The following is a 23,916-nucleotide window of genomic DNA, read 5'->3' as shown; positions in this document are numbered from 1 at the left end:
AATTGTTCATTCTTTAAAAAAGCTATTTTTTAAAATGTTTCATATGTTTCTAAAAAGACTGTTATTTTTAAAGTGTGAAAACCCGTGCTCTAGCTACTCTCTGACACTCCAGTGCACGTTTCTTCAATTTGTCCTCCACTCCTTTGCCAGATCAAGTCTTCTAAAGTCTTCAATCGAAAAATAAATTTATTGAGCATCTACTTTTGGCCAAGCACTATGGATATAATAGTGAATAAACAAGTATGGTCCATCCCCTAATAAAGCTGACAGTCTAGTGCAGGACAAGAGATAAATAAACAAGGGTTTAAAATACCGTGTGAGGAGTTTTATGACAAAGGAAGTACAGGATGCTACAGGAATAAATCTGAAGTCTCTTTAAAAAGTCCCTTTAAAAATTCTCTATATCCTATAAGAAAAATTCCACCTTCTTAGTATGATATAGGAGATGCTCTGCCCCTTTTCCACCTATTTAATTTCCTTTCCCATGACTCCAGTTGTACTGAATTCAATGGTTTTTCCTTGAAGAATATGCCAGGCTTACCTTACACCTCTATGCCATTCCTTCTGGTTGTAATGCCCTCTCCCCAAGAAATACCATTTTATCTTTCAAGTCTCTGCTTAAGTCTAACTTACTTCATTTTACTTGGACCTTTTCAATGTGATCCCTGACTTTACCAGCTAGGAAACCTGTGACAAAGCATTTTATAAATATGTCTACTGCAGCACTTTTATTATAATTGTTGTTTACAGTTCTGTCTTTTGCACTAGACTGGTTCTTGAGTCAAGAGACCAACTCACTGGGTTTCACAGCTTAACCCAGTAAAAGCATTTTTGTTGGCACTTTAGATAAAATAAATACTGGAATATTCAAATTTCAATGTCTTCGATGATTAGGAAACCATCTTTTTAACTGCAAATAAGCATCTTCATTATAAGAATCTAACTCAGAAAAATCAACCAAACTCATTCATGCAAAAGGTAGCCAGTCAGTCACTTAAAACTAAGCTATAGTCCAGAATCTATCTTGGAACATAACAGTTTTATGCAGATGCAAACAACTTCGACCTGGCAGGGGGTGGTGCAGAAGTCGTCTAACACTTCCTTCACTGACGCAGTAACACATCCAGGGAGATGCAGGGAGGTCACTCTGAGTCACTGCTAGATCCAGGACATAACATGGACACCTCATATCTCCCAATCCATTGCTCTTTCCTCTAAACCCTCCTTTGTCAAGACATTATCATTTGGTTCACTTCTGAGCTTCTTTCAAAAAATAACTCAAATCATTATTGGAATCCTTATCTTCTAAAATAAGACCTAGCTTCCCTGAATTATTACTATTTTTTTATAAATGTATTTATTTATTTTTGGCTGCGTTGGGTCTTTGTTGCTGCTTTCGGGCTTTCTCTAGTTGCGGCGAGTGGGGGCTACTCTTTGTTGAGGTGCGCAGGCTTCTCACTGCGGTGGCTTCTCATGTTGCGGAGCACGGGCTCTAGGCACGCAGGCTTCAGTAGTCGTGGCTCCCGGGCTCTAGAGCGCAGGCTCAGTAGTTGTGGCGCACAGGCTTAGTTGCTCCGTGGTATGTGGGATCTTCCCGGACCGGGGCTCGAACCTGTGTCCCCTGCATTGGCAGGCGGATTCTTAACCACTGCGTCACCAGGGAAGTCCCCTTCCCTGAATTATTAATAAATGCACATTAAGAATGACAATTATGTAATTCCTGATCTTCAGAATAATTCTAGAATAGAATCAAAGACCTAACAGACAAATTGACTAAGGGGACTATAATAACTGACGCTTAGTAGTGAATACCTAGGAGAATTACCTGTGAGGGCTGTGGTCTTGGAGGCACTGCAGGAGGTTGGGCAACAACTCCAGCCTGTTGCTGTCCTGTGTGAACACACAAGTCTTCTTTTTGTAAATATATAATTACTTTGCTAATAGAACAGACAGGCTGAATGAATGTGATCAAATGATAAAAGATTTCCAATACCAACATATGGTATTGGAAGCCGTATATATCTTGTAAAACTGTCTAGATGTGGTCAAACCTCACGGCCTCTTCTCAGACCTCATTTCTCTTGCTCTGCTGCATGAGGCACTTGTCTTGCTCCTCCCTGTTTCCATAACACTATACATTCTTGGTTTTCTTCCCATATTTCTGATTGTTCTTTAGCTATCAAATATGAAGACTTGCAAATTTTCTCTCATTTAACACTTCAGTCTATTAATTCTATGTAAATGATTCTCAAATAATACATCAATCTTCCCTAACCCACAAGTCCAATGGCCTGTTGATTATTTCTCTTTTTTCTCATCATTCCAAACGCATAATATCAAAAAGAGATCATCACCCTCCATCCTAACTTTTCTATTTCCACCAGCGTGATAACAATACGACCAGTCATATAAAAATTGAAACCTTTGAGTAAGCTATGACTCTTCCTTCTCTTTTGTCATGTAATTTAAGACCTATTAGCTTTCCCTCCTTGATACCTCCACATCGTTCTTTTAAAATCTCTTGTGGCATCTCTCAGGTTCCCATCGTTATCATTTGAACTCAATTTAGGTAGTCATTAATAAAAAAAAATTCCCTCTCATTTGATACTTTTTCAATTCAAAATTTTTCTTCATATAAATATCAAAAAATAAGAGAAAATAAAATATTGTGTATTTTTAGCTTAATATATTTAATGTATTTAATTTAATATATATTATGGTTCTCTAACCCCTACCTGTGGTGACTGAAAAGGTCCGATTCATATCTAAAGATGACGATCTAGAATGAGAGGGCTGAGGCCTTGGAGGGGGAGGTGGTGGTGCAGTGTTATCAGGCGACATTCCTGAATGAGACCTGCAAAATTCGCCCCGTTATAATTGGTCATGCTACTGACATTGGAGCTTTTCTTTTTTCTTCTTAAGCATTCAAACTCAGCTAAGCAGCAAAGGATCTTATTGGTGTGACATTTTCTCCAGAGGACAGACAAGTATTACAATGAATAAACAGTACTGTTTATGATGTGCATTCAACAAGTAGTTATTTAATATAGCAAATAATCTTCTTTATAAAGTATAATTATACATTCAACAAAATTTCAAAAAATTTAAAAACAAAGTTAGTTATTAACATGAATTCAAGGTAGACTTCTAACCTAGTGTAATGTTTTTCCATTCATTTAAAGATAATATTAATCTGAAAAGCTATTTTCAAAAAAGAGAAACTCTACTTTCAGATACGGTTAGCTTTCAACTTATCTAAAGTTTGGTAAGCTGAGGCAGAATGTGGCTCAACTACGTGAGATGCCCATTCCTGTGTTACCACAGGCCCTCTCATTTCAGAGGTGATTATTTATCCTCACGCTCAACCCTCTCTCGAGATTCACTTACTGGCCACCAAAGTCTTCTATGTATTCTGAAGAGTCTCATGGACTTTAGCAATCTGATCCTCACTAATAGGAATAAAAAGTAGACTAAAATCCAAACTGGCTGAGAACTCTAAGATATATGAAAAAGCAGCCTTTTGATTGTGTGAGCTCTTCAGAGATTCTATATTACCACTCTCTCCATATATCCTCCAGGAGTGTGGCAAAAGGCTCTTACAATGCGTGAAAAGCGGGGGAGAAAGATGCTTCTGTCCTGTGCACAGGTCTGAGTGGATGGTGAAGCCCCTGTAGACAGAGCCCTTGCTACCCTCACCCTACCCCACACCTTTTTTGGTTTGTGCCTGAGAAGTTATATATAATGCAGATCTTCAGGGTGGGTAGGTAGCCCAACACTGGGCTGTGCTTCCAGATGACATTTTAAAACACCGAATTCTTTTGGTACTTGCCCATAAGGCTATGAAAGGAAATCTGCACATTTCTTACTTAAATAGACTCTCACTGATGAGCTACAAAAAGGCCTGTATTCAACCACTACTGCCAAGAAATTATCAGCTCATTTTAAACCTTCCACAGAATACCATGAAGACATAACGGTTCCTTTTGTTTTCCTATTAAAGTTGGAAAGAATCAAAATCATTTCCCTTTTACATAAATCAGTAGGTAACCTAACAGCCTTTAGAGAAGTGAAGAACTGAAGAAGAGAGAAAAATAACTTATACTTGGTTTTAAATAATTTTAAATATTAAAACGTAACAAGATATTTTAATTATGCTTTTTATTGACAGAAACACTAACCTTTGACGAGTTACATTGTTCCCAATCTGTTCTGGATCCGAAGTAAAAGAGTCTGAACTACTGTAACCATCTGCTGATAAATGGGATATATCCTATTTAATAATAATCATTTCTTCACTTTTTACTCTATATGCCGTAAACAAATATAACTGAATTATTGTTTCAAATCAGAAATATTCAAAGATTGGCTAACACGTTAACATTTCATCATAGTATTACTAACTGTAAAAATTAGATATAAATCAAATAAATCATGGACTATTTACACAACAAAATACTATGCACAGAGAACAAGTTACAATCTAAAAAAGTTATTATTTAATAACAGAAATATTCAAAATAAGTTACATGGAAGAAGGGCAGAAAACAGTACATATATTACAGTTTCATTTCATATAAGAATATAACATCCACAGAATTTGAGGATTAAGGTTGACAAGGAATGCTGATCACGGTCACTCATAGAATAGTGAGATTACAAGTAATTTTTATTTTCTTATTTTTATTTATTACATTTCTACAAGTGTGAATAATTTTTGTAATGAAAAAATTCATTTTTAAAGAATAAATTAGAAATATCTTAAGTAAAAAAGCTAACTTAAAGACTGTTAATGTAAAATTTTTAAAAATTTGACAAGGGAATAAAATGTGCTTAGACAATAATAAAATTTATGAAATTAACCAGAGGGTACCAATTTTTCACCTGAGGTAATATCATTTTCAATTTCCTTAAAGTCTTATGAAGGAGAAGAGAATCCCAGAAGCAGACTAAGAGTTGTGAAGCAGTAAAGAAGTTTTAAAATAGAAACTCTAGGGATAATTTGAAGAAATACTACTCATACCTTTCAAGAGTGATAAATTGAAGGGACTGGTTATTTGGTTTAGTTTCATTTCAAAATGTATCCCTTTCCTTTTTCTTGTCAAATCACTGAGAAGTTTACTTAATTGGTACAAGAAGGATGCTAAAATTAACGAATTTCCATTTGGATGTTCTAATAGGCATCTCAAACTTATCATGTCTAAACCTGAACTCCTACTCTCCCCCTGCCACAAACCTTCTCCTACCACAGACTCTGTCAATTCCCAGTTGCTAAGATCCCTTGAACCACCCATGACCCGCCCCCCACCCCGACCCCTTCACATTCAAGCAAATCCTGTGGTCTTTTCCTACCAAAATCTAACCAGAATCTGACCACTTCTCAGCACTTCTACTGCTACCACCCTAGGCCAAGCCATCATCTTCTCTTGCCTGTACTGTTATAACTGTTTCCTAAAATGGTCTTTCCCTGTTTGAACTCGCGCCTTCTTCTGGCTTATTACCAATACAGCAGCCAGAATGATCCTGCTGAAAAAGGAAGGTCAGATTATGTCACTTCTCCATTCAAAAACCTTCTAAATGGCTTTTCATCTTACTCAGTAAAAGTCAGTGTTACACTGCTCCCCAGTTACTATTCTCCCACTTGCTACCTCTACCTGCCAAATTTACTAACTCGTTCTATTTCGGCCGTTTGCTTGCTATTCCCAGTAAATAAGGCATCTTCCCTAAACCAGGGCTTCATATTGGCTGTTCCTTGTGCCTTAAACATCCTTCCTTCAGCTATTCACACAGCCCAATTCCTTGTCTCCTTCAAGTTTTAACTCAAATGTCATCTTTTGTAAGGCCTTCTTTGATCACCTTATTTAAAATGTCACTCCCTCTCCCCTTTCACAACTTAATTTTTATCCAGGGTGTTAATTATCTCCTAAGATATGAGTCCTTTTTTTCTGTTACCTCCCCTACAGAATGTAAACTCCAAAAGGGCAAAGATTTTTTTGTTTTGTTTTGTTTACTGCTGAATCCCCAGTGTCTAGAACAGAGCCTGCCACATAGTATTCCATTAACATTGGCTGAATGAATGAATATATACACAATTTCTTGTGAGAGAGAAAGAAAGGAGCTAGTGGGAAAGAGCCAACGTACAAAATCTGGCTAGTTGAGAGGGATGGCAAACAGGAGGCCTGCCTTAAAAGAAGGTTCGGTGGCAATGGGCAACCATTTATTCATACAGAGGGTAGGGTGTTTGAAAGGACTGACTGTTCTCTGCATTATCCAGTGAAGATAATATTAAATGGTTATATATTTGAATTATTCAGACTCTAAGTCCAGACTTAATAAACCTCAAATGGAAGATGTAATTCCATCTTTCACTTACCTACAGTATTTCCAGAAGCAAATTTCACTGATGAATTTATCTTATTTTCTTCTGAAAGGTCAGATGTTTTCACAAGTAATGGGCTAGTGGGATTAGTATGATCTAGGAGAGAATTAATAGGTAAAAATACAAGATACAGGTATCTGAATTAATAAATTCATAAACCTCAGGGTACAAGACTTTGTTTCAATACTCCGAAGAAGTAGCAAGTAAATCCATGAAATGTAAGACAAAATAATACTTAATAGGACAAACATAAACCTGTTTACACAGAATTTTGTTTTCTGCCACAACAGAAGATACTTTATAATGAAAAAGTCAATCTGCATGTTCATACTTTGTTAATTTTATCCCTGTAGGGCAATTAGTTAAATAAAACACCACATAAATGACTGTAAAATAAGTAATTTATGTTGTTGACTTACACAGAAAATAAATCTATCTGTGAGAGACCCTAACTAAAACATTTAATCTAAAATGAGGAGAAACTTCAAGAGTTAAAGCAAAATATACTATTTCAAAGACAAAATTCACTTTAACATATACCTCTTCGGTTAAAATTTGAACATACTTTAAATGTACAATTCACAAGAATGATCATAAAAACCCACAGGGTATTAGAAAAGTCACGTTTTCCAAACGTCCTTATTTAAAAATTTTATAAATTAAATTCAGTAGTTTGCTTTTAAAACTAATATAAATTAAAAAAAAAATACAAGCACACACACACAATACATATATAATTGCAGAAAGTATTATGTTAAAAAATAAGCAATTAACAAAAGAAACCTGAACTCAGAATGATTACCTGTGTATTTTGGTTTGATGCTAATCTAAAATATAACCCACTAAACTAAGATACAACCCAGCAACAGCTTCCTTACCACTGCCAGTTCTTTTAAGTTCCATTTCCTGCATGTGGATTTTGCTTGGAGTCATACGAATGGGAACTGGATGAACAATAGCAGTATCCTACAGACAAATGGGAGGAAATACAGAATTTGTATTAAAAATGCCAAGCAGGTACCCTGAAATAACCAAAATTAAAAACACTTCAAAAACTGGTGGACAGAGTTTCTCATGCACACTAAGGCAAGCGTGAAAATTAATTTTTTAAATAAAAGTTCCAGAATTATATTAAAAAAAAATCAAGTTTTCTATATATGCCTAATAATCTGATTTGTTTTACAAAAAGTACATTTTAACTTTGAGTGATTAAAGATTTGAGAAAAAAACTGATCTTATAAAAATACAATTCAAGACAATATTCAAAGGCAACGTGTGAAATGATCTGATGAAATTATACAAATCTGAACCTTTGAGGTTAAAAGGAACTATTTCGTGAGAACCCAAAGACTAAGTAACAGATTGAATTCATTTTCACTAAACTGCTCAAAAAATTTGACACTTTTCTTTTTCATATATAAAACAAAGTTAATGAGATGCCTGTCATATTGTAACAGTAGGCATGATACATACTTTCTATAGATTAGTTCTACAGAACTGTTTAAAATTCATGCATAAAACTTCCACAAAGGAACCCATTTTTTTAAGAGTTAGGATAAGTAACACTCCCACTCTAACATTAATACTTTCCTTAAACTTTTTCATGACTATACTACATCTGATAATTCTCAACTTAAGTCATGAGCGGCAAGTCTAGTTAGAGGAGTAAAGGAACTGACAGAATAAACTTCTGAAAAGAGTATAAGGCAATCTATGGCAGCCTCTCCAAAAGGGAAGGAAGAGAGAAAGGTGCATCTGGGTAGCCAGATAGGCCTGGCCCTGGGAGCTGAGACACCCAGGGGAGGAACTAGAACGGGATCAAGCATTTGGCTTAACAGCAACAGACCAGCTGAAAAACATGCCTACAGGAGTTCAGCCCCTTCTACTAGGAGTCAGCTCATATTCTGTATGTGCTGCTGCTAAAGACTGAACTTGAGATCCTTAAATTTCAAATATCTAGTAATGAGTTTAAGTTTATAATTTAGTGTGAAGGATAATGACCTTTCAATTTAAGTTGGACACTGTTTTGGTGACAGTATTAACACCACACCTCTGCAAGTTCTAGCATACCATCTCCTGTTTGACAGGTCTCCTTGGCTTATTCACATAATCTCTAAATTCAACCCATTTATAACAAATGAATTCTTCACTGCAATTATACAGATAAATCCATTTACAGTAATTTCCTGTCCCTACACCAGTGAGATTCTGGACAGGGTTATGTACTATTTAATAAACCTGAACTGACATTTTCCCTACAACTCTAAAGTTACAGTTATAAAAGATGAACATAATAGATGGATAAAAGTTTAGATTTCTCACATAAGAATGAGTCATACTCAGGAAATTATTAACAATACACACCCAAGATGCTGTTTGTTATGCTTATGGTTATGAAAAACATGGCTTTAAGAATAACTACTATTTTCTTAACTTACAATTTTAATAGCAGAAATAACTGCTGAGAATCAGAATTTAACATTCTAAGGCAAGATTAAAGGAGAAAGCATGATAGATTCAGGCTTATTCCAAACCCAAAGCAAACTAAGAAAAAACAAGCAAGGAAAACGTATTAGATGCTTTAACTCATTAAAGGAGAAAGCATGATAGATTCATGCTTATTCCAAACCCAAAGCACACTAAGAAAAAACAAGCAAGGAAAACTTATTAGATGCTTTAACTCATAATATTGATCTAATATATATTCTGTGTGTATGTACATAAAGTCATATTTATAAAATTTGTAACAGAAATATTAAGTAGCCTTTTCATATACTTCCAGTACAATAAAGGGAAGTCACAATAATGACCCCCCAAAAAGAAAATCATGAATGTTCTGTTCATTCTCTAAATAATTTGCATATGTTTCTGTACCAGCGAATCAATTTCCTATTGCATACTTCAGTCATATAACTAATTGTTGCTATGAGCCTGCAACAGCTTTAATCCAGTGGATCCTGCTACTAGTAGGACAAGGCAATTCCTGGAAGAGCTTTAACACAGATGACCAGGCCCAGCCTCAGAACTAGTGGATCAGAAGCTTGGTTTGTGACTGCGATGTGCAGCAGAATAAAGAGCTTTGACTTTAAGCATTTCAACACCCAAATGAAGAACCATAAATGCCTATAAGTCTCTGAGTCCTGAGCCACAAGATGCCAAAGTAACACTTTCTCTGCTCTAAAATAGCATCCCCATATTTAAAAATAGAGAAAAAAGTAAAGAGACTTGACTGGCAGGCTCACTTTCTTCTAACTATTCAAATCACCCAAAGCCTTTAGGAAACCCATTCCTAAACACCCATGGCACATCTGTATCATAGATTTAGGTACTTGATTTTATACATCTTAGTACTTTATTGAATATTCATTCTATTGTGCTCAAATATCTACATTTTCTACTTGGCTTAAATCTTTTTATCCTGTCTGTCTGAAACCAGCCCTGCCTACTTTCTATTCCTGTGTCACTTAGTTCAGGTGCTCATCACCTCACTCTCTCTTGAGCCCATCAGTCCTTCACATTGTTGCCTGAATGATCTTCCCCAGCTACCTCTTTGGCGCCCCCATCTTATCATGGTACTTCTTGTTAGCTCCCAGTGTCTATGAGATTAAGTTCAGAGCCTTGGTCTAGGATACAAAGATCTTCCCAGTCACGTTTCAACCACATTTTTCAGCCCATCATTCCCCCATACACGTCTACCCTATTCTCTCACTGCACTGAATCGCTCCTGCTCATGATATTCTGTTTGGAACGCCCTTGTCCACTTCTGCCAATTCAGAGTTTCATCCAAAACTCATCATACAAACATACCCTCTTTTGTGAAAACTTTCCCAAACACACTGGGCTTAGTTAGCCCACAGTTCTCTGCCCACAGTTTTGTTCACGGCTACATATGATAATTATCACAGTCAGCTATATTACAACCATCAGTTTATAATGATTAAGCTGTGGTCTACTTAAGACTGGACTTGTTTTTTGACATCTTGGTATTCCTGGAGAATAACACAGGCACCTGGAAGGGGGCTCCACCAAACCAACTGAGTTGGCTGGGCATAATCAGTGATCAAATGAACTCCCTTTTCATACACTGAGTGACTCAAACATTCTACAGCACTCAAAATCAGAGATAACTCATGGCAGAGACTAGTGCGCTGCACTTCTCGTCAGTCTAGAATTTCCTGGTGGAAACAGATTCTACCAGAATAAGCAGTTCAACAAAAGTAATCAAGTTTCTGGAAATGAGATATCAGAAACTCAGTTTCATAACAATTCTGGGAGCCTAATAATTAACCACCTGAGTTTGCATGTGAGGTCACTGCACTGGGTGATGGCTGTCTCTAAGTGCTACAGAGCAGTTTGGAGTCCTTCACAGACAAACTTTATTGAGCAATATCTACTTGTCAAAATTTGGCTTTTAAAAATTATTCCATTAAGTATTTCTGACACTGTAAGGTATGTTAAATTCATATCAGAACTGTAGTGTTCTTTTTCTCCTATGTGAGTCTCTTCTAAACTGAATGGACCTTATTTACTTACTTAAAATCCTTATTTATATAAACCTTGCAAAGGATCATTTGGGAATGTGGCCACAGGCTGTGTTCTGTAGACTGGTAATATGTCAGGTAAGAATTAAATGAAGGTTAAGAAACTCAGACTCTCACTGAAAGCAGGGCATTGTACTAATTGAAAGTTTATAGTGAGATTATAGTTTGCCAGCGTAAAAGAAAAAAGATGTTTCTAGGTACCAGATTATAAATATTTAAGACTGCCAACTTTATCAAATTTAGAGGTCTAAATTCAAGTTTAAAATGTCAATTAACCATTTAAAATTTTCTTTCCTAGAGCCTCCTGCCATACTGGAAATAACAAAAGAAAGTATTGTGCCATATCATTTAAAACACTAGAGCTAGAATTCACAAATTTGGATATTATTTCCAAGAAGTTACAAGAATATCACTGTTATTAACTCAACTATTTCCCTGCATTTCCTGCCAGTCATGAGTCAATTTATTTTGCCTCCGAGTTCTAGATTTTTATATTTAATGTTCTTTTCTGGCCTGACAAAGATCATAATACTATGAATTATTACTGTGGGTTATAAGGGTTAGAGAATAAAAGAGTCTCTACTGCTACATCCTTCCCTGTAAAATACTTTTATTAAGTGCTTTAAATAAATTAACTCTGTAAGTAGGAGATAGGAATAATATGGAGAAATGAAACACAGAGCTAAAGTAAAACTTTCTTTTAGCTTATAGCACCTGTCACTTCCCAAGAAACTTTCATTACTGCTGCTAATAAGCAGTAAAAATTGTTAAGTGTTGCCTTTTTATTTCTTTCCCATTTTTCAGAGACTAAAAAGCAAAGATTAATGTCCTCAAAGTAGTAAGAAAACAGAAGGCCAAAGGCTCAGACAATCTACATATTAATTGGTCCCTGAATAATGAATAGATTATAAAATAGACACTTAAAACACTTCCATACATTATGTTTGAATTCAATATAACAGCATTCTCTGTATTTCAAATAGATATAAATTCTTTAAAATTATAAAACACACCAAAGAGCCATTAATTTAAAACGTTGAAGATGTACTATTATCTTTAAATGCCACTTCTCCCAAATCCATAATAAATAACAAGACTATTTTAACATTTAATTAATAAATGCTGGCTATCTTTGGTCAGAAACATCTAAAAAGAATGCCTTGTGTCACTTTCTCCAATTCTTTTCACTGAACTCATTTTTAAAAATCCTACCTTTACACTCTTCTTCCCTTCCTACTTACTTCCTCTTTTCTCTTTGAAAGGTACTTATTAGCATGTCCTTCTCTTTATTGGAAAAAATAAAAAATAAAAGAAAAAGCAGGAGTGAACAGTGAGAAGACTGTAACAGCTACAGTATAGAAGTTTCCAAATAACTTGAGGGACAGGTGGGGCTTATATGAAGTTCAATCTATGGGACAGAATTTATTTTTTAAATCAGGATGTGAACTTTGTAGCATTTTCAAAGCAACACAGTGAACCACAGGAAGACAAGACAGAGCCTCCTCTGCACAATGGGAATCTTTGACCAACAACACTATTGTTTTGCTGAACTTGATTCTCTTGTAACAGGACTCAACATACTAATTAAGTCAAAGCTGTACCATCTGGACTGTTAAAATAAAAGATGACACTGCATATTTACATACATAGCACATGTTACATGATGTGTAAGCATACAAATAAAATAGTATTTACTGTCATTACACTGAAATAAGCAGTATATGTTTAAATAAAACATACACTCAATTAGCAAATGAAAACAAGGTCAACTAAGTCAATTGTCACAAAATGCTCCTTTAGACACATGTACCGGATTTTAAAAACATAGATTTCTCTCATTAAAATAACTAGAAAATACAAAGAATGGTTAAAAAAAAAAAAAAAAGTTCTTTCCACCATTAAACACACAAAAATTGAAAAGCCTGCCACCATTTCCCTCTAAGCACTCCACTGAATCATGCAGATCAGCTAAAAACCATAATGAATGAAAATTTGGGTTAATAAAATTAATTTCAAACAAGCAAGCTAAGTGATTGACTTACAGGATCAGCTGGTGCAATGTTAGAATCAAATTGGGTCAGAGTTTGTGAGCTTGAAGAGCGTTCACTAAATGTCTCCCACTGCTGAACAGACAGAGGAGAGACAAGTCAGCATGATGAGAAAGATGGAGTAAAAGATCACCGGAGAAGATTTAGCAAAGTAATTCAGAGGTTGCACTGCAAGTTGTGTTTCGTAGGCCTGACAAAATTCCGTCAGTTCTATTTTTCCATAAACATTCTACATTATCTATGCTGGGTCATCTTGTAATGTAAAGTGAGCAGCTTCACAATCAAATGTACAGTAACAATTTATTGCAATCTCTATGGGAGGAATTCAAAGCCTTACAGAATTCAACTCAAAACACAATAAAGGAACAGAGTCTAAGTGGTATAAACGGTGACAAAAGAAAAATATAAAGGGGTTTGTCTTGACTAGAGAAAGAATAACTTCAAATCCTTCTTTTAAAATCCAAATGTTAATGCACTGATTTGGTGGTACTATGGAATTCTGAGTACCAAAGTTTTGGTCAAAACGAAGCAAGTCAGTGCGACTTGCCAGTGCGACCCCTGAAAGATGACTCTATTATGTATGTGCACATATTCTGTACATATGCATAGATATTTAATAAAATATAATTGAGATAAAATGCAAAGAATTCTGGAATTAATATAAGTTTGAGCTTATGTCAATCTGTAGCAAGTCAACCCCTGTAATCAGCATTACGAACAGGACCATGCCAGACCACAAGACAAAACTGCCAATCAGGCGCCCACCTCCAACCCCATGCTAGAAAAATCAGAATGCGGCCACAATGAGAGCAAATCAAGCAACTGAGTATGTGTTATATATAGAAGATGTATTTTGATATGAAATACTACTCTTCTAAAAGAGGTACACAAATATCATACCTCAAATTAGGTGGAGTGATAAGTGATTATTAATTTTAGTAAATTCCATTTGAAGATCTTAGTAATAAACAGTATAGGATTTTATATCAAAATCATATTAAAATTATCATTAAAATTTGATTCTTAAGAATTACCAGTTATACTCTGAAGAAGGAAAAACATCTGCACATATACAATATATACACACAAATGTTTACACACGGACACACCTACTCCATTAACCAAAATCCTCTTTTTATATAATTCAGTATAGAAAAGTATACATTTTTATGCTTCAAAGTTCGACTTACTATTTAAAATAGTAATATTCAATTTGAGAAGACATGTAGAAACTAAATGTTAGCAAATGAATACATTTATAAAAATTATCTACAAAAATGGCTAATGCAATCATTCAACAGTTTTCCCTAAAGATCAGTTTTAAAATCATAAAGTTAAGATAAACTAAGAAATACCGATGCATTCAGCGTGTTTCCTGAATAAAGAAAATCCACAGTGATTCACTTTTATCATGGGACATCACTTCAGAGAAGTGACTTACCAATATTTGTTAATATAATTAGTTTCTGCAATAATTATTGTTGCATAGGTACAGAAGGAATTTTTAAAATCCTAATTACCTAACTATGGAGAAAAGTTTAGATGCAGAATATATTTTCCAAAAAGAAGACATTTGTCTACCTATTTGGTGGCATGAGATTTTACAAGACTGTATGTAAGCTACCTGGAGAGCAGAGAAACGCTCTTGTCTTTGTAACCTGAGTATAATGGTTAAGGGCACAGGCTCTGGAGCCAGACTACTGGAATCCTAGTTACGCTGCACACCCTCAGGCAAGTTATCTAACCTCTCTGTGTTCCAGTTGTACCATCTGTAACGTGAGATTAATAATGCCTATGTCACAGGATTGTTATAAGGATGTAAAGAGTTAATATATGTAAAGAGCTTTTTGAACAGAACGGGCACATCAAAAGTGCTCAATAAATGTTACGGATTATTATTAGTGTTATCCCCTACAGTGCCTCATCCATATTTGCAGGTGCTGAATAAATATTTGTTGAAAGAATATTAGTGCTTTGAGGTAGAAAATTAAAATATAATTTCCATATCCTAAGTAAATTTTTAAAAATAAATAATTAAAATGTGTCAAAAATCAATGTCAGTTTTAGTAACATTTTGATTTTCCACACATAGTAAAAAAAACAATTATGACATTCATGTCCTTATTAGCAAACACCACAAAATGAAACTTGCTAAGAATATTTAAGAAGGGAAAATGCAACTGCTTAAATCAGATTTGAAAGGGACTTCCATTGCTAGTCTTTAATGATCACATGTGATTTTTATTTAGAATGAAGATGGGCTTTTGAACTGACATGTTTTAGAAAGAGTTGCTTTTATTTATGAACGGATATCAGTAAAAATACTCTTTTAAATCTGATACTGCTTTTTTAAAAAAAAAAGACAGAAATGAATAAAGGCAGCAAAAACAGTGGTTTCAAGAACACTGATCCTATTCTCCATAAAGCCTCTCTACTAGTAAATTCTTTCAAGGCTTAAATCTTCCCTCCAGAAAAACACTTATATAAATGGTTTTATATCCGACAGCATGACAGATGTATATTATAATGTCTCAGAAGCAGGTATCTGTGAGTACGCCATAAAGCAGCAGCAAGTACTTTAAACCTGCCAATTGCTTCTCTTGTTTTTCAGTTGTCCAAAATTAACTAGTGTCTCTTAAACCCAGTATTTTTCTGGCTTTAAAAGACACAGAAAGCACAGAAGCTTCAAGCACTATCTAAAAGTGATACGAAAAACTGTAAGGAAAAAAAATATAACTTGTTCACAAAGAGAAGTGCTCTAACAGGCTGAGCAGTGGTTTTCAATTGAAGTTCTACAGAGCATGAAGGTTTAACAGAGGGGCCTCAGAGGGCGCTTTGTGGAGGCAGGGCCTCAGGTCCTCTTCCCTTATTCTAATCTTAGTGGCCCTACTTTTATTGTTTTGTATAATGGAGTTCCAAAGTAATGGGGGGGTGGTTCTCAAATTCTGTTTTCCATGGCTGGCTTGGTCTTATATGACATGGTCTTTAACCACTGCATTTAATAGGGTTAAATCATTCCATTTTGTATTAAATAAAATAAATGACTATGAATAGCTTGGAATGTAGAAAATACTTTTTTCATGTGGAAAGCTGGTTTAGTGGCTTCTCATATCACTTCCAATGCTAAGATTCCAAATCTATTATCCCAGGCCTTGCTTACAGGAATGAGAAGGCAGTGTGACACAGCAGGTGTGCTAGCTGACTGAACGTCCAAAGGACTTGTGTTCAAATCTCTGCCCTTGTCCCTTACTGGCTGTAAGATATCTTGTCCAAGACATTTACCCTTTTGACTGTTAAGTTCATGCATCTGCCCCATCTAACTCACAGGGATTTAGTAGGAATGAAATGGTGGAAACTAAATGATAGTATATACATATGAAAAAGTACTTTGAAAACCTCAGAGTCATATAATTACAAATATCTATCACAGTCACATTTGATATGGTCCCTCAACTATGCATGCATGCTGAAAGAGCTATATGCTGAAATTACCCTGCTCGGAACTTCTTACCTTAAAAAAGTGAATGTTAGTGAGAGAAAAGGGAAGCTTTGCTAACCTCACTGCTCTGATTCAGCTCGGGCCAAGTCTGGTTTAGTGACGGCATTGATGGAGACTTGCTTGGAGGTGCTTCTGCAGGAGAGCCTGAATAACCTACCTCACCTGGCTGATCCCCAACGTCTGCAATTTAAAAAAGAGAAATTCTCTATAAACAATATATTTTAGTTTAGGAATATTTACTCATAAAAACCTAACAGAAGGTTTTCACAAGTAGTAATTTATAATCTGAATTTCCTTCTCTCACGTTCCCAAAACAAACATCTTAACAATCAGACAATCAGGCAATACTTATTCCTGCAACTTACTGTCTACCTGAAACCAGAGTTTTCCATGAAAATAAAATCTAGTTAGAAATAAGTAGAAAAAAGAGTGTTGTACATAGCAATGCAATAGGGCACATACTTTGAATCGTTTTCTAGTAGGGATGGATTTGTACCAGTTCCCAAAGTGTATTCCATGGAATATTAATCAGTAAGGTATTTTTAAAAATTAGGTTTTCTATTCAAATAAATCTGGGGATACTATAATTCCCTGTTGGAGTGTCCCCACGCACATTTGTATATCAAAGATTTGTCATGTTTAAATCAGTTTTTCCCAAATATAAACCTTTTTTTATCAGATAAAAATCCCTCAATATTCCCTTGGCATATACTTTGGGAACTGCTGATTTACACTAATTCTCTCGAATTTTCTCTACAAGTCTTCCTTGTTACCAAGAAGCAGCATATATTTTCAAGACAGACAGCAAAAGGAGAGAAAGAGCCCAGGCATGAGCAAAAAGCAAAGTCAATGAGCCCACACGAAACAAACTTTTATCATTAGGTTCACTAGCATTTACAGACTTAACTGAGAGAGCTACAAATCCACGACAGGATTTCAAAGTGGTTTTTAAAGTATTATGTGATAGCATGTTCTACTTTTAATTAGTTAAGGCCTCTCTAAGCTCTCAAATTGTAATTTAAAAACAGAAGGAATTTCAATGGTAACTAAATTCTCATTCCAATCTTCCCAAATTTTACATGGCTTTGAATATAATCCCAGTCTGAAAATCACATTGATTGCCAAATTAATGGGGAGTACCTAATCTGTTTAGAACCTGTATCAAAAATATGGCTCTAATATCTGTCACTATCTCATTGTTTGACCATGGGCAAGTTGAATAAAATAAATAGCACCCGAGTTTCTCCATCAGAAAGAAAGACATTTGCCATTAAATGTTAGTACTATACTTCAGATTCCTATATAGACAGCCATATAATAACTTAGCAATGTATAGGTTTTAACCTTCCAATCTATTCATAAGTAAATCCTTCACATTTTAGTGCCTAACACAGGACCTACCACATATTAGGCACTCAAATATTTATTGAATGAGTTACTTTTGTGTGTTCTTCTTCATTTAAATTCATTCTCCTTTACCATTATTTTTCTAGAACCAAAATTAACTACTGATACTTTGAAGAAGCCTCAAAATTTTTCTTCACCTATTCTGTTACATGACTATCTCAAAATACCTCCCTTTTACTCACCCTGACATTATTTCTTTATAGTCATATCACACTGCAAGTTCTAATTTGTAGTCCAGCATCATATTTTGATAAATTTTTGTTTTCTAAGATCAAGCATTGTTGCTATTTCTTTCTTAATTCTACCTCTTTCTCAGTAAAAGTGCCAAAGTGATATAGAACAAATAAGAGGCAGAAATGCTTTATATAACGTTCTATGAAGACCTCTTAACTCAAAGCTCTTAGAGAAAAACTAACGAAAAAATTATTTATAATAAATAGTAGCAGCAAATTCCTCATGGAAATAGCTTGTGGTTTTCAGTGTGAACAAAAATCATGGACTTTTTTTCCTATGGTAACAAAGGGAGATGAATTAGCCTAAGTTATTAAAGATGGTGGCGGAGCAGAGTCGCTCCCGGATGGACTCGCCGGTCTCGGCCTCTATGTTCGCCCCCGAGCCCAGCTCTCCGGGGGCGGCCTAGGCCGCGGCGGCTGCCGCCCAGCTCCACAGTGGCTTCAATTCGGACTGCAGCTAGGACAGCAAGGCGCTCGACGGCAAACTGGAGCTGGACCTCACCAGCAAGATGGTTCCAGTGAGCCCTACGTCAGAGCAGTATGACAGCCTACTTCGGCAAATGTGGGAGAGGATGGACGAGGGATGTGGGGAGACCACATATGTCATTGGGCAGAGATCAGGAGACACGGGTTTGAGCCCTGGTCCGGGAAGATTCCACATGCCACGGAGCAGCTAAGCCAGTGCGCCACAACTACTGAGCCTGCACTCTAGAGCCCGCGAGCCACAGCTACTGAGCCCACGTGCCACAACTACTGAAGTCCACGTGCCTAGAGCCTGTGCTCCGCAACAAGAGAAGCCACCGCAATGAGAAGCCCGTGCACCGCAACAAAGAGTAGCCCCTGCTCGCCACAACTAGAGAAAAGCCTGTGTGCAACAACGAAGACCCAACGCAGCCAAAAATAAATACAAAGTAAATAAATTTATTAAATTAAAACAAAACAAAAAAAAAAACCAACAGGAAAGGGAGTTAAAGAAAGAAGGATAATAGCTATAGATTTGATAGTTTACCGGAAGTGAAACTCTGTCAGAAGGATGGTGAATGAAGAAGCGTCTTTAAAAGATCTCCCAAAGCAGATATTAAAGAAAAGAAAAATAGAATAAAAATAGTATTAACTATAGGATGATTAATTTTCAAAAGAACCTATTTAAAAGTCATACTGCATTATTATTTAAGTTTCAAATGTCACCTTAAGGCAAACTGGGGCCCTGATTTGACTTGTCTAGACCTCTGTTCTCCTGTTAGTCTTCTACTGACAAATTTAGGGCCAGCGTGTACACCATCCCCACTGCAGGGAAGTTCAGATTTGGGATGGATTCTGGGTACCTCTTTGATTCACTAGTACCAGGCTGCAGTGGGTCCAGCCCCTTGAGGCTAAGAACTGAAGTGTTATTCACCCAAATAATTATACTTCATAGTCATTCCAATACAGTTATTTTCCTACAGTAGCAATTCTTAAACTGCGAACCATGGACTCCTGGGAGTCCCCATGACACTGTTGGGGGGTCTAAAACGTCAAAATTATTTTGTAATAGTAATAATGCTTTTTCTCTGTGTTGGCATATGCACTGATGGTGCAAAAGCAATGGTGGGTAAAACTGCTAGCTTCTTAGCAAGAATCAAGGCAGTGGCACCTAAATATACAGTGATTACTGCTACAATATAGCAGTCATTGTATTCTTTACCACCACGCATTCCAGTTAAAATACGTAAAAATAAATAAATCAATAAATATGCATGACAATTTCACTGAAGGATGTTCACAATTAAGCAGTAAAAATTATTAATTTTATTAAATCTCACCCCTGGAAACACATTTTTAAAATATTCTGTGGCAAAATGGGAAACAGATATGAAGCACTTCTCCATATTAAAGTGCAACGGTTGTCTCAGTGTGATTCAGATGTCAGCTGAACAGGCCACTTTTTTCGTGGAACGCTATTATTCTTGAAAGAACAGGTGATAAACTGTAATTATTCAGACATGGCTATTAGGCAGGGATTTTCTCAAAAATGGATTAAGTGACCCTGTCCCTTCAAGGAAAATAACAATTTTCAGTATTTGCTCCTAATGACAAAGTTTGAGCTTTTAAGGGAAGATTAGAATTTTGGAAAATGTATATCCATGTCTATAAGCTCAAGAGCTTCCCAGTACTTCCTTGATAAGATAGGTTGTGATATTAACAAACACACTTTTTGATATTTTATAATAAAATGTCCCAACATTTGAAAGAGCTGTACAACTCAATGAACTGATATTTTACAAATAATCAGTGCATTATGTTACAAAGCCGTGCATGGGCAAAAGATTCATTCAAAGTGCAAGACAGATCTATGTAACAGTACAAACAATTCATTAATATGGTTTCAGCTTTTACACTGCAATTAACCTTTAAGAAATTACCATTTGTTGAGTTTTGTTGCAGTACCAAAGAATATCCAAAATTATCTGAAAATAGTCCTCCCTTTTACTATGTGAGGCCAAATTTTCTTCACGTACTAAGGACTGGCAACCTTTTTCTGCAAAGGGCTAGCCAGTAAATATTTTAGGCTTTGCAGGCTATAAGGTCTCTGTTGCAACCACTCAACTGTGTTGCTGTCAAAAGCAGCAGCTATAGGTAATTCACAAAGGAATGGGCTTGGCTGTGTTCCAATAAATTTTTATTTATGGATGCTGAAATTCAAATTTCATATGTTTTCATGTGTGATAAATATTAATTCTTTTTTGAAAACAAAAACCACTCTTTGCTCGCAGGTTATACAAAAGCAGTCAGCAGACTGGACCTGGCCTCGGGGCTTGGTGTGCCAACCCCTGACACGCCTCAAACAGAGTAACACACCCATCAGACTGAATGCAGAGTGCAGCCAGCTGGGATTCTAAGCTGTCTTCTATTCAACCCAATATGAACGAGATTAGCAAAAGTGTACAACAATGCCACCTTTCTCACAATTTTTTTATTTTGGAGAATATGGTTATTTTCCTAAAAATACCTATGCTGATATGTAAGGGGTTCATTCTTGATATTTTCAAATAAAGCAGTAAGTATTTTTAAAAAATGTATCAGTTTTAATTTCTAATAGGGTTACTATTGACAGATCTAATCTACAAAAAGAAAGTCTTTTTTGGGGTTCACAAAAATTTTTAAGAATGTAAAGGGGTCCCTAAGATGAGAAAGTTTGAAAAAAATCACTGTCCTAGAAAATTCAAAAATTATCTCTGGAATAAATTAGCAAAATTACACATTGCTTCTTTCCTAACTTCATATATAGAACGACAAATGGCAGTAGAAAAAGAGCAAATTACCTATGTTCTAGAAACTAACAGTCATGAGTCTGGGAAGAGGCATTAGGTCTGTAAATAAACTACACTTCCTTCAACTTGGCTCCTTATAAATACTCCAACAAAGAGCTTCATAGCCGCCCACAAAAGTTAGTCTTTAAGACTGTATCCTTACGGAGGCAGGGGTGTAGTTTTACTCTTACCTGATGCAGTGTTCCAACCTAGCCTCCTGCTGGAACACTGTGTCAACCCTGCCTCCCTCCTGAGGGTTCTGCTCTGCCCCTGACATCATCAGAGCATCAGGGCTGAAAAAGAAGAGCATGAGCCTAAATTATTTGTTAAAGTCAACCCCAAAAGGGCTTTTATGCAAAAAGTATTTCCATGTATAAAAGTGTGCCTGGAAGGCACAACCCAGTGTGATCATACTGATGTACTGTCAATCTACATTTAAAAGTTAGTAATGATAATATGAAAAGTGCAAACCTTATTTTCAGGATCGCACTAGAAAATAAAAACACTGTCAGTAGTTTTTATCCTCCTAGGCTCCATAGACCCTAAAAAGTTCCCAGATTCAGTTCAGTTCAGTGTACCTGCTGAACAACCTCTTTCTTAAAGAGAAAGAAACTCTTTCAGTTTCATTCTGGTTTATAATCTACCCACCCCAAATTTCTCTTATTTTCCTAGTATTATACTCAATATACTAAAAAATTGTTTCAAAAATGACTGCCAGCTATTATCAATCTAATAGAAATATATACACTCCCTAAAGTCTTATGGTTTAAAACTTATTTTCTTTTCAAGTAGCAAAACAAATCTAGGAAGAATTCTTCAATCATGTAGGTTCAAGGTTCTAATTTCATTTATCAGCTTCATCTAAGCAAAAAGTAAATATATCTTTTATTTATTTGAGAAGTGAATATTATTTGTACAAGAAAAAAACATTTAAAATTTAAAAAAACAGGTGTGGATAAATTTTAAGTTTAAAAAAACCCCTATAAATAGTACCTTTTTCATTCACACTTAAAAGACAGGGATAAGCAATGCATATGCAGAAAGAAATTAAAGACTTAATTTAAGATATGCTTTGTTTGCCTTGAATGATATTACAAGGATCGAAAAACTAAGTTGCATTTCCAAAATTAATTCCACTTCTCCCCAATACTCCACAAAATGGGAACTTACTCAGTAAACAGATCTTAAGGACTATGTAGTAGTCCATTAGTTTTGAATTAAAACCAAAGATTTTAAAAAAATGGAAGTAAAAACATGTCCAACAAGATTTGAAAACAATAAAACATTTACCCCAAATACTAATTAAATTGCATCTGTTGTCTTTTTTTTTTTTTTTTTTGGCAGTACTGATCAACATTTTATAGCAAATACTATTTGGCTCAGCTATTATACTTCAAAGACTATTACCCACAGATATACAGGAGGTTTCCATTATCTAAGTATAGCTAAAAATGGAAAAAGCCCACTTAAAGTTAATCCACTTAAAATAAGGATTAAAATTTCATAAAGAGAAAAAACAACTAAACTGGGGCGTTTTCTTCAAGACTTACACAGAAAATGAGTAGAAAGAACAAACCATAAAAGATGTTAAAGATTTTGGGTGAAATTTGGTGGCAAAATTAATAAAAGCATGAATTCCGTCAGTGAACATTTACTGAGGGCCTATAAGTAAATACAGTAAACAAAGATACAGTATTGAGCAAGAAGACAAGGCTCCCATTTATTTCCATGGAGTTCTCGTCCTAACAGAGCAAGACGGACATCCTTCACTTCATTTTGACTTTCACAACACAATCTTAAAGAAAAAAGCTCATTTCTGCAAAAAATAATTAAGGGTATCGTTAAATATTCCCAGGGACTCTTACTAAATCCACTGATATTTAAACCATAATCTTTTAAAAGCCCCTATTGTGTCATTCTTGCAGAGATTTTCTCCTTCAAGTATTAGCTAGCCTTGTGTGTCACTGTTTTTGCCAGGAGTTTGAGGAGTTTAATTATTTTGTCCAGTTTCACTAAATGGTGCACCTTTGCCAGTATTTACAATTGTACTGATTCATCACCTCCAATATCCCACTATCTGAAAAGAAATGACACAAGTGTTAAGAATGTATACATATATGGGGTGGGGGGCTTGAGAATTAATTCCTTAGGTTAGTTAATGATGAAAAGGTAAAGTTAATGATGAATATTAGTGCCTATTTTCATTTTCCTCTGCAACTAAAGGCACTTGGAGAGTAAATTTTCCAAAACAAAGATTCGAGGTTCTCTGTACAAAGCAAAAATATATGTATCTTTTTTTTTGCAACACCATTTTAAAAGTAAAGCCAGGAAACTACCCGAAAATTCCATCAATAACAAACTGGTTGAATTAAGGAACATTCACTAATTATGATAAAGAATGTGACAGCTCTATATGTAACAAAGTGCAGAGATGTACAACATTATTAGAAAAAAATCAAGGATGTACAGTGTGAATGCACTTGTGTAAAAACAGATAGCTGCATGTGTTACTTCTGCAGGCT

General features: G+C 35.4%; 1 protein-coding gene across 15 annotated transcripts in view; it reads right to left on the bottom strand.

Annotated features, from left to right (window-relative positions):
- The window catches only part of REPS1 (RALBP1 associated Eps domain containing 1), a 79,815-nt gene that overhangs the window by 7,525 nt on the left and 48,374 nt on the right, over positions 1-23,916 (bottom strand). For 5 of the 15 annotated variants that reach the window (XM_082405663.1, XM_082405676.1, XM_082405662.1 and 2 more), the window contains exons 9-15: positions 16,523-16,644; positions 12,960-13,040; positions 7,255-7,342; positions 6,371-6,472; positions 4,179-4,251; positions 2,736-2,854; positions 1,826-1,908 (exon numbers count right to left, since the gene is read on the bottom strand). In XM_082405663.1, coding sequence (XP_082261789.1) covers positions 1,826-1,908; positions 2,736-2,854; positions 4,179-4,251; positions 6,371-6,472; positions 7,255-7,342; positions 12,960-13,040; positions 16,523-16,644 — 668 coding nt within the window. The remainder of the gene's footprint in view (positions 1-1,825; positions 1,909-2,735; positions 2,855-4,178; positions 4,252-6,370; positions 6,473-7,254; positions 7,343-12,959; positions 13,041-16,522; positions 16,645-23,916) is intronic. The other 10 variants (XM_082405670.1, XM_082405673.1, XM_082405671.1 and 7 more) reach the window with 7 other exon arrangements.

The sequence above is a fragment of the Balaenoptera borealis genome (genome assembly GCF_965194805.1).
Source record: "Balaenoptera borealis genome assembly, chromosome: 9".
Classification (NCBI taxonomy): domain Eukaryota; kingdom Metazoa; phylum Chordata; class Mammalia; order Artiodactyla; family Balaenopteridae; genus Balaenoptera; species Balaenoptera borealis.
The sequence above is the reverse complement of the archived record's forward strand: the minus strand, read 5'-3'. Positions and strand labels throughout refer to the sequence as shown.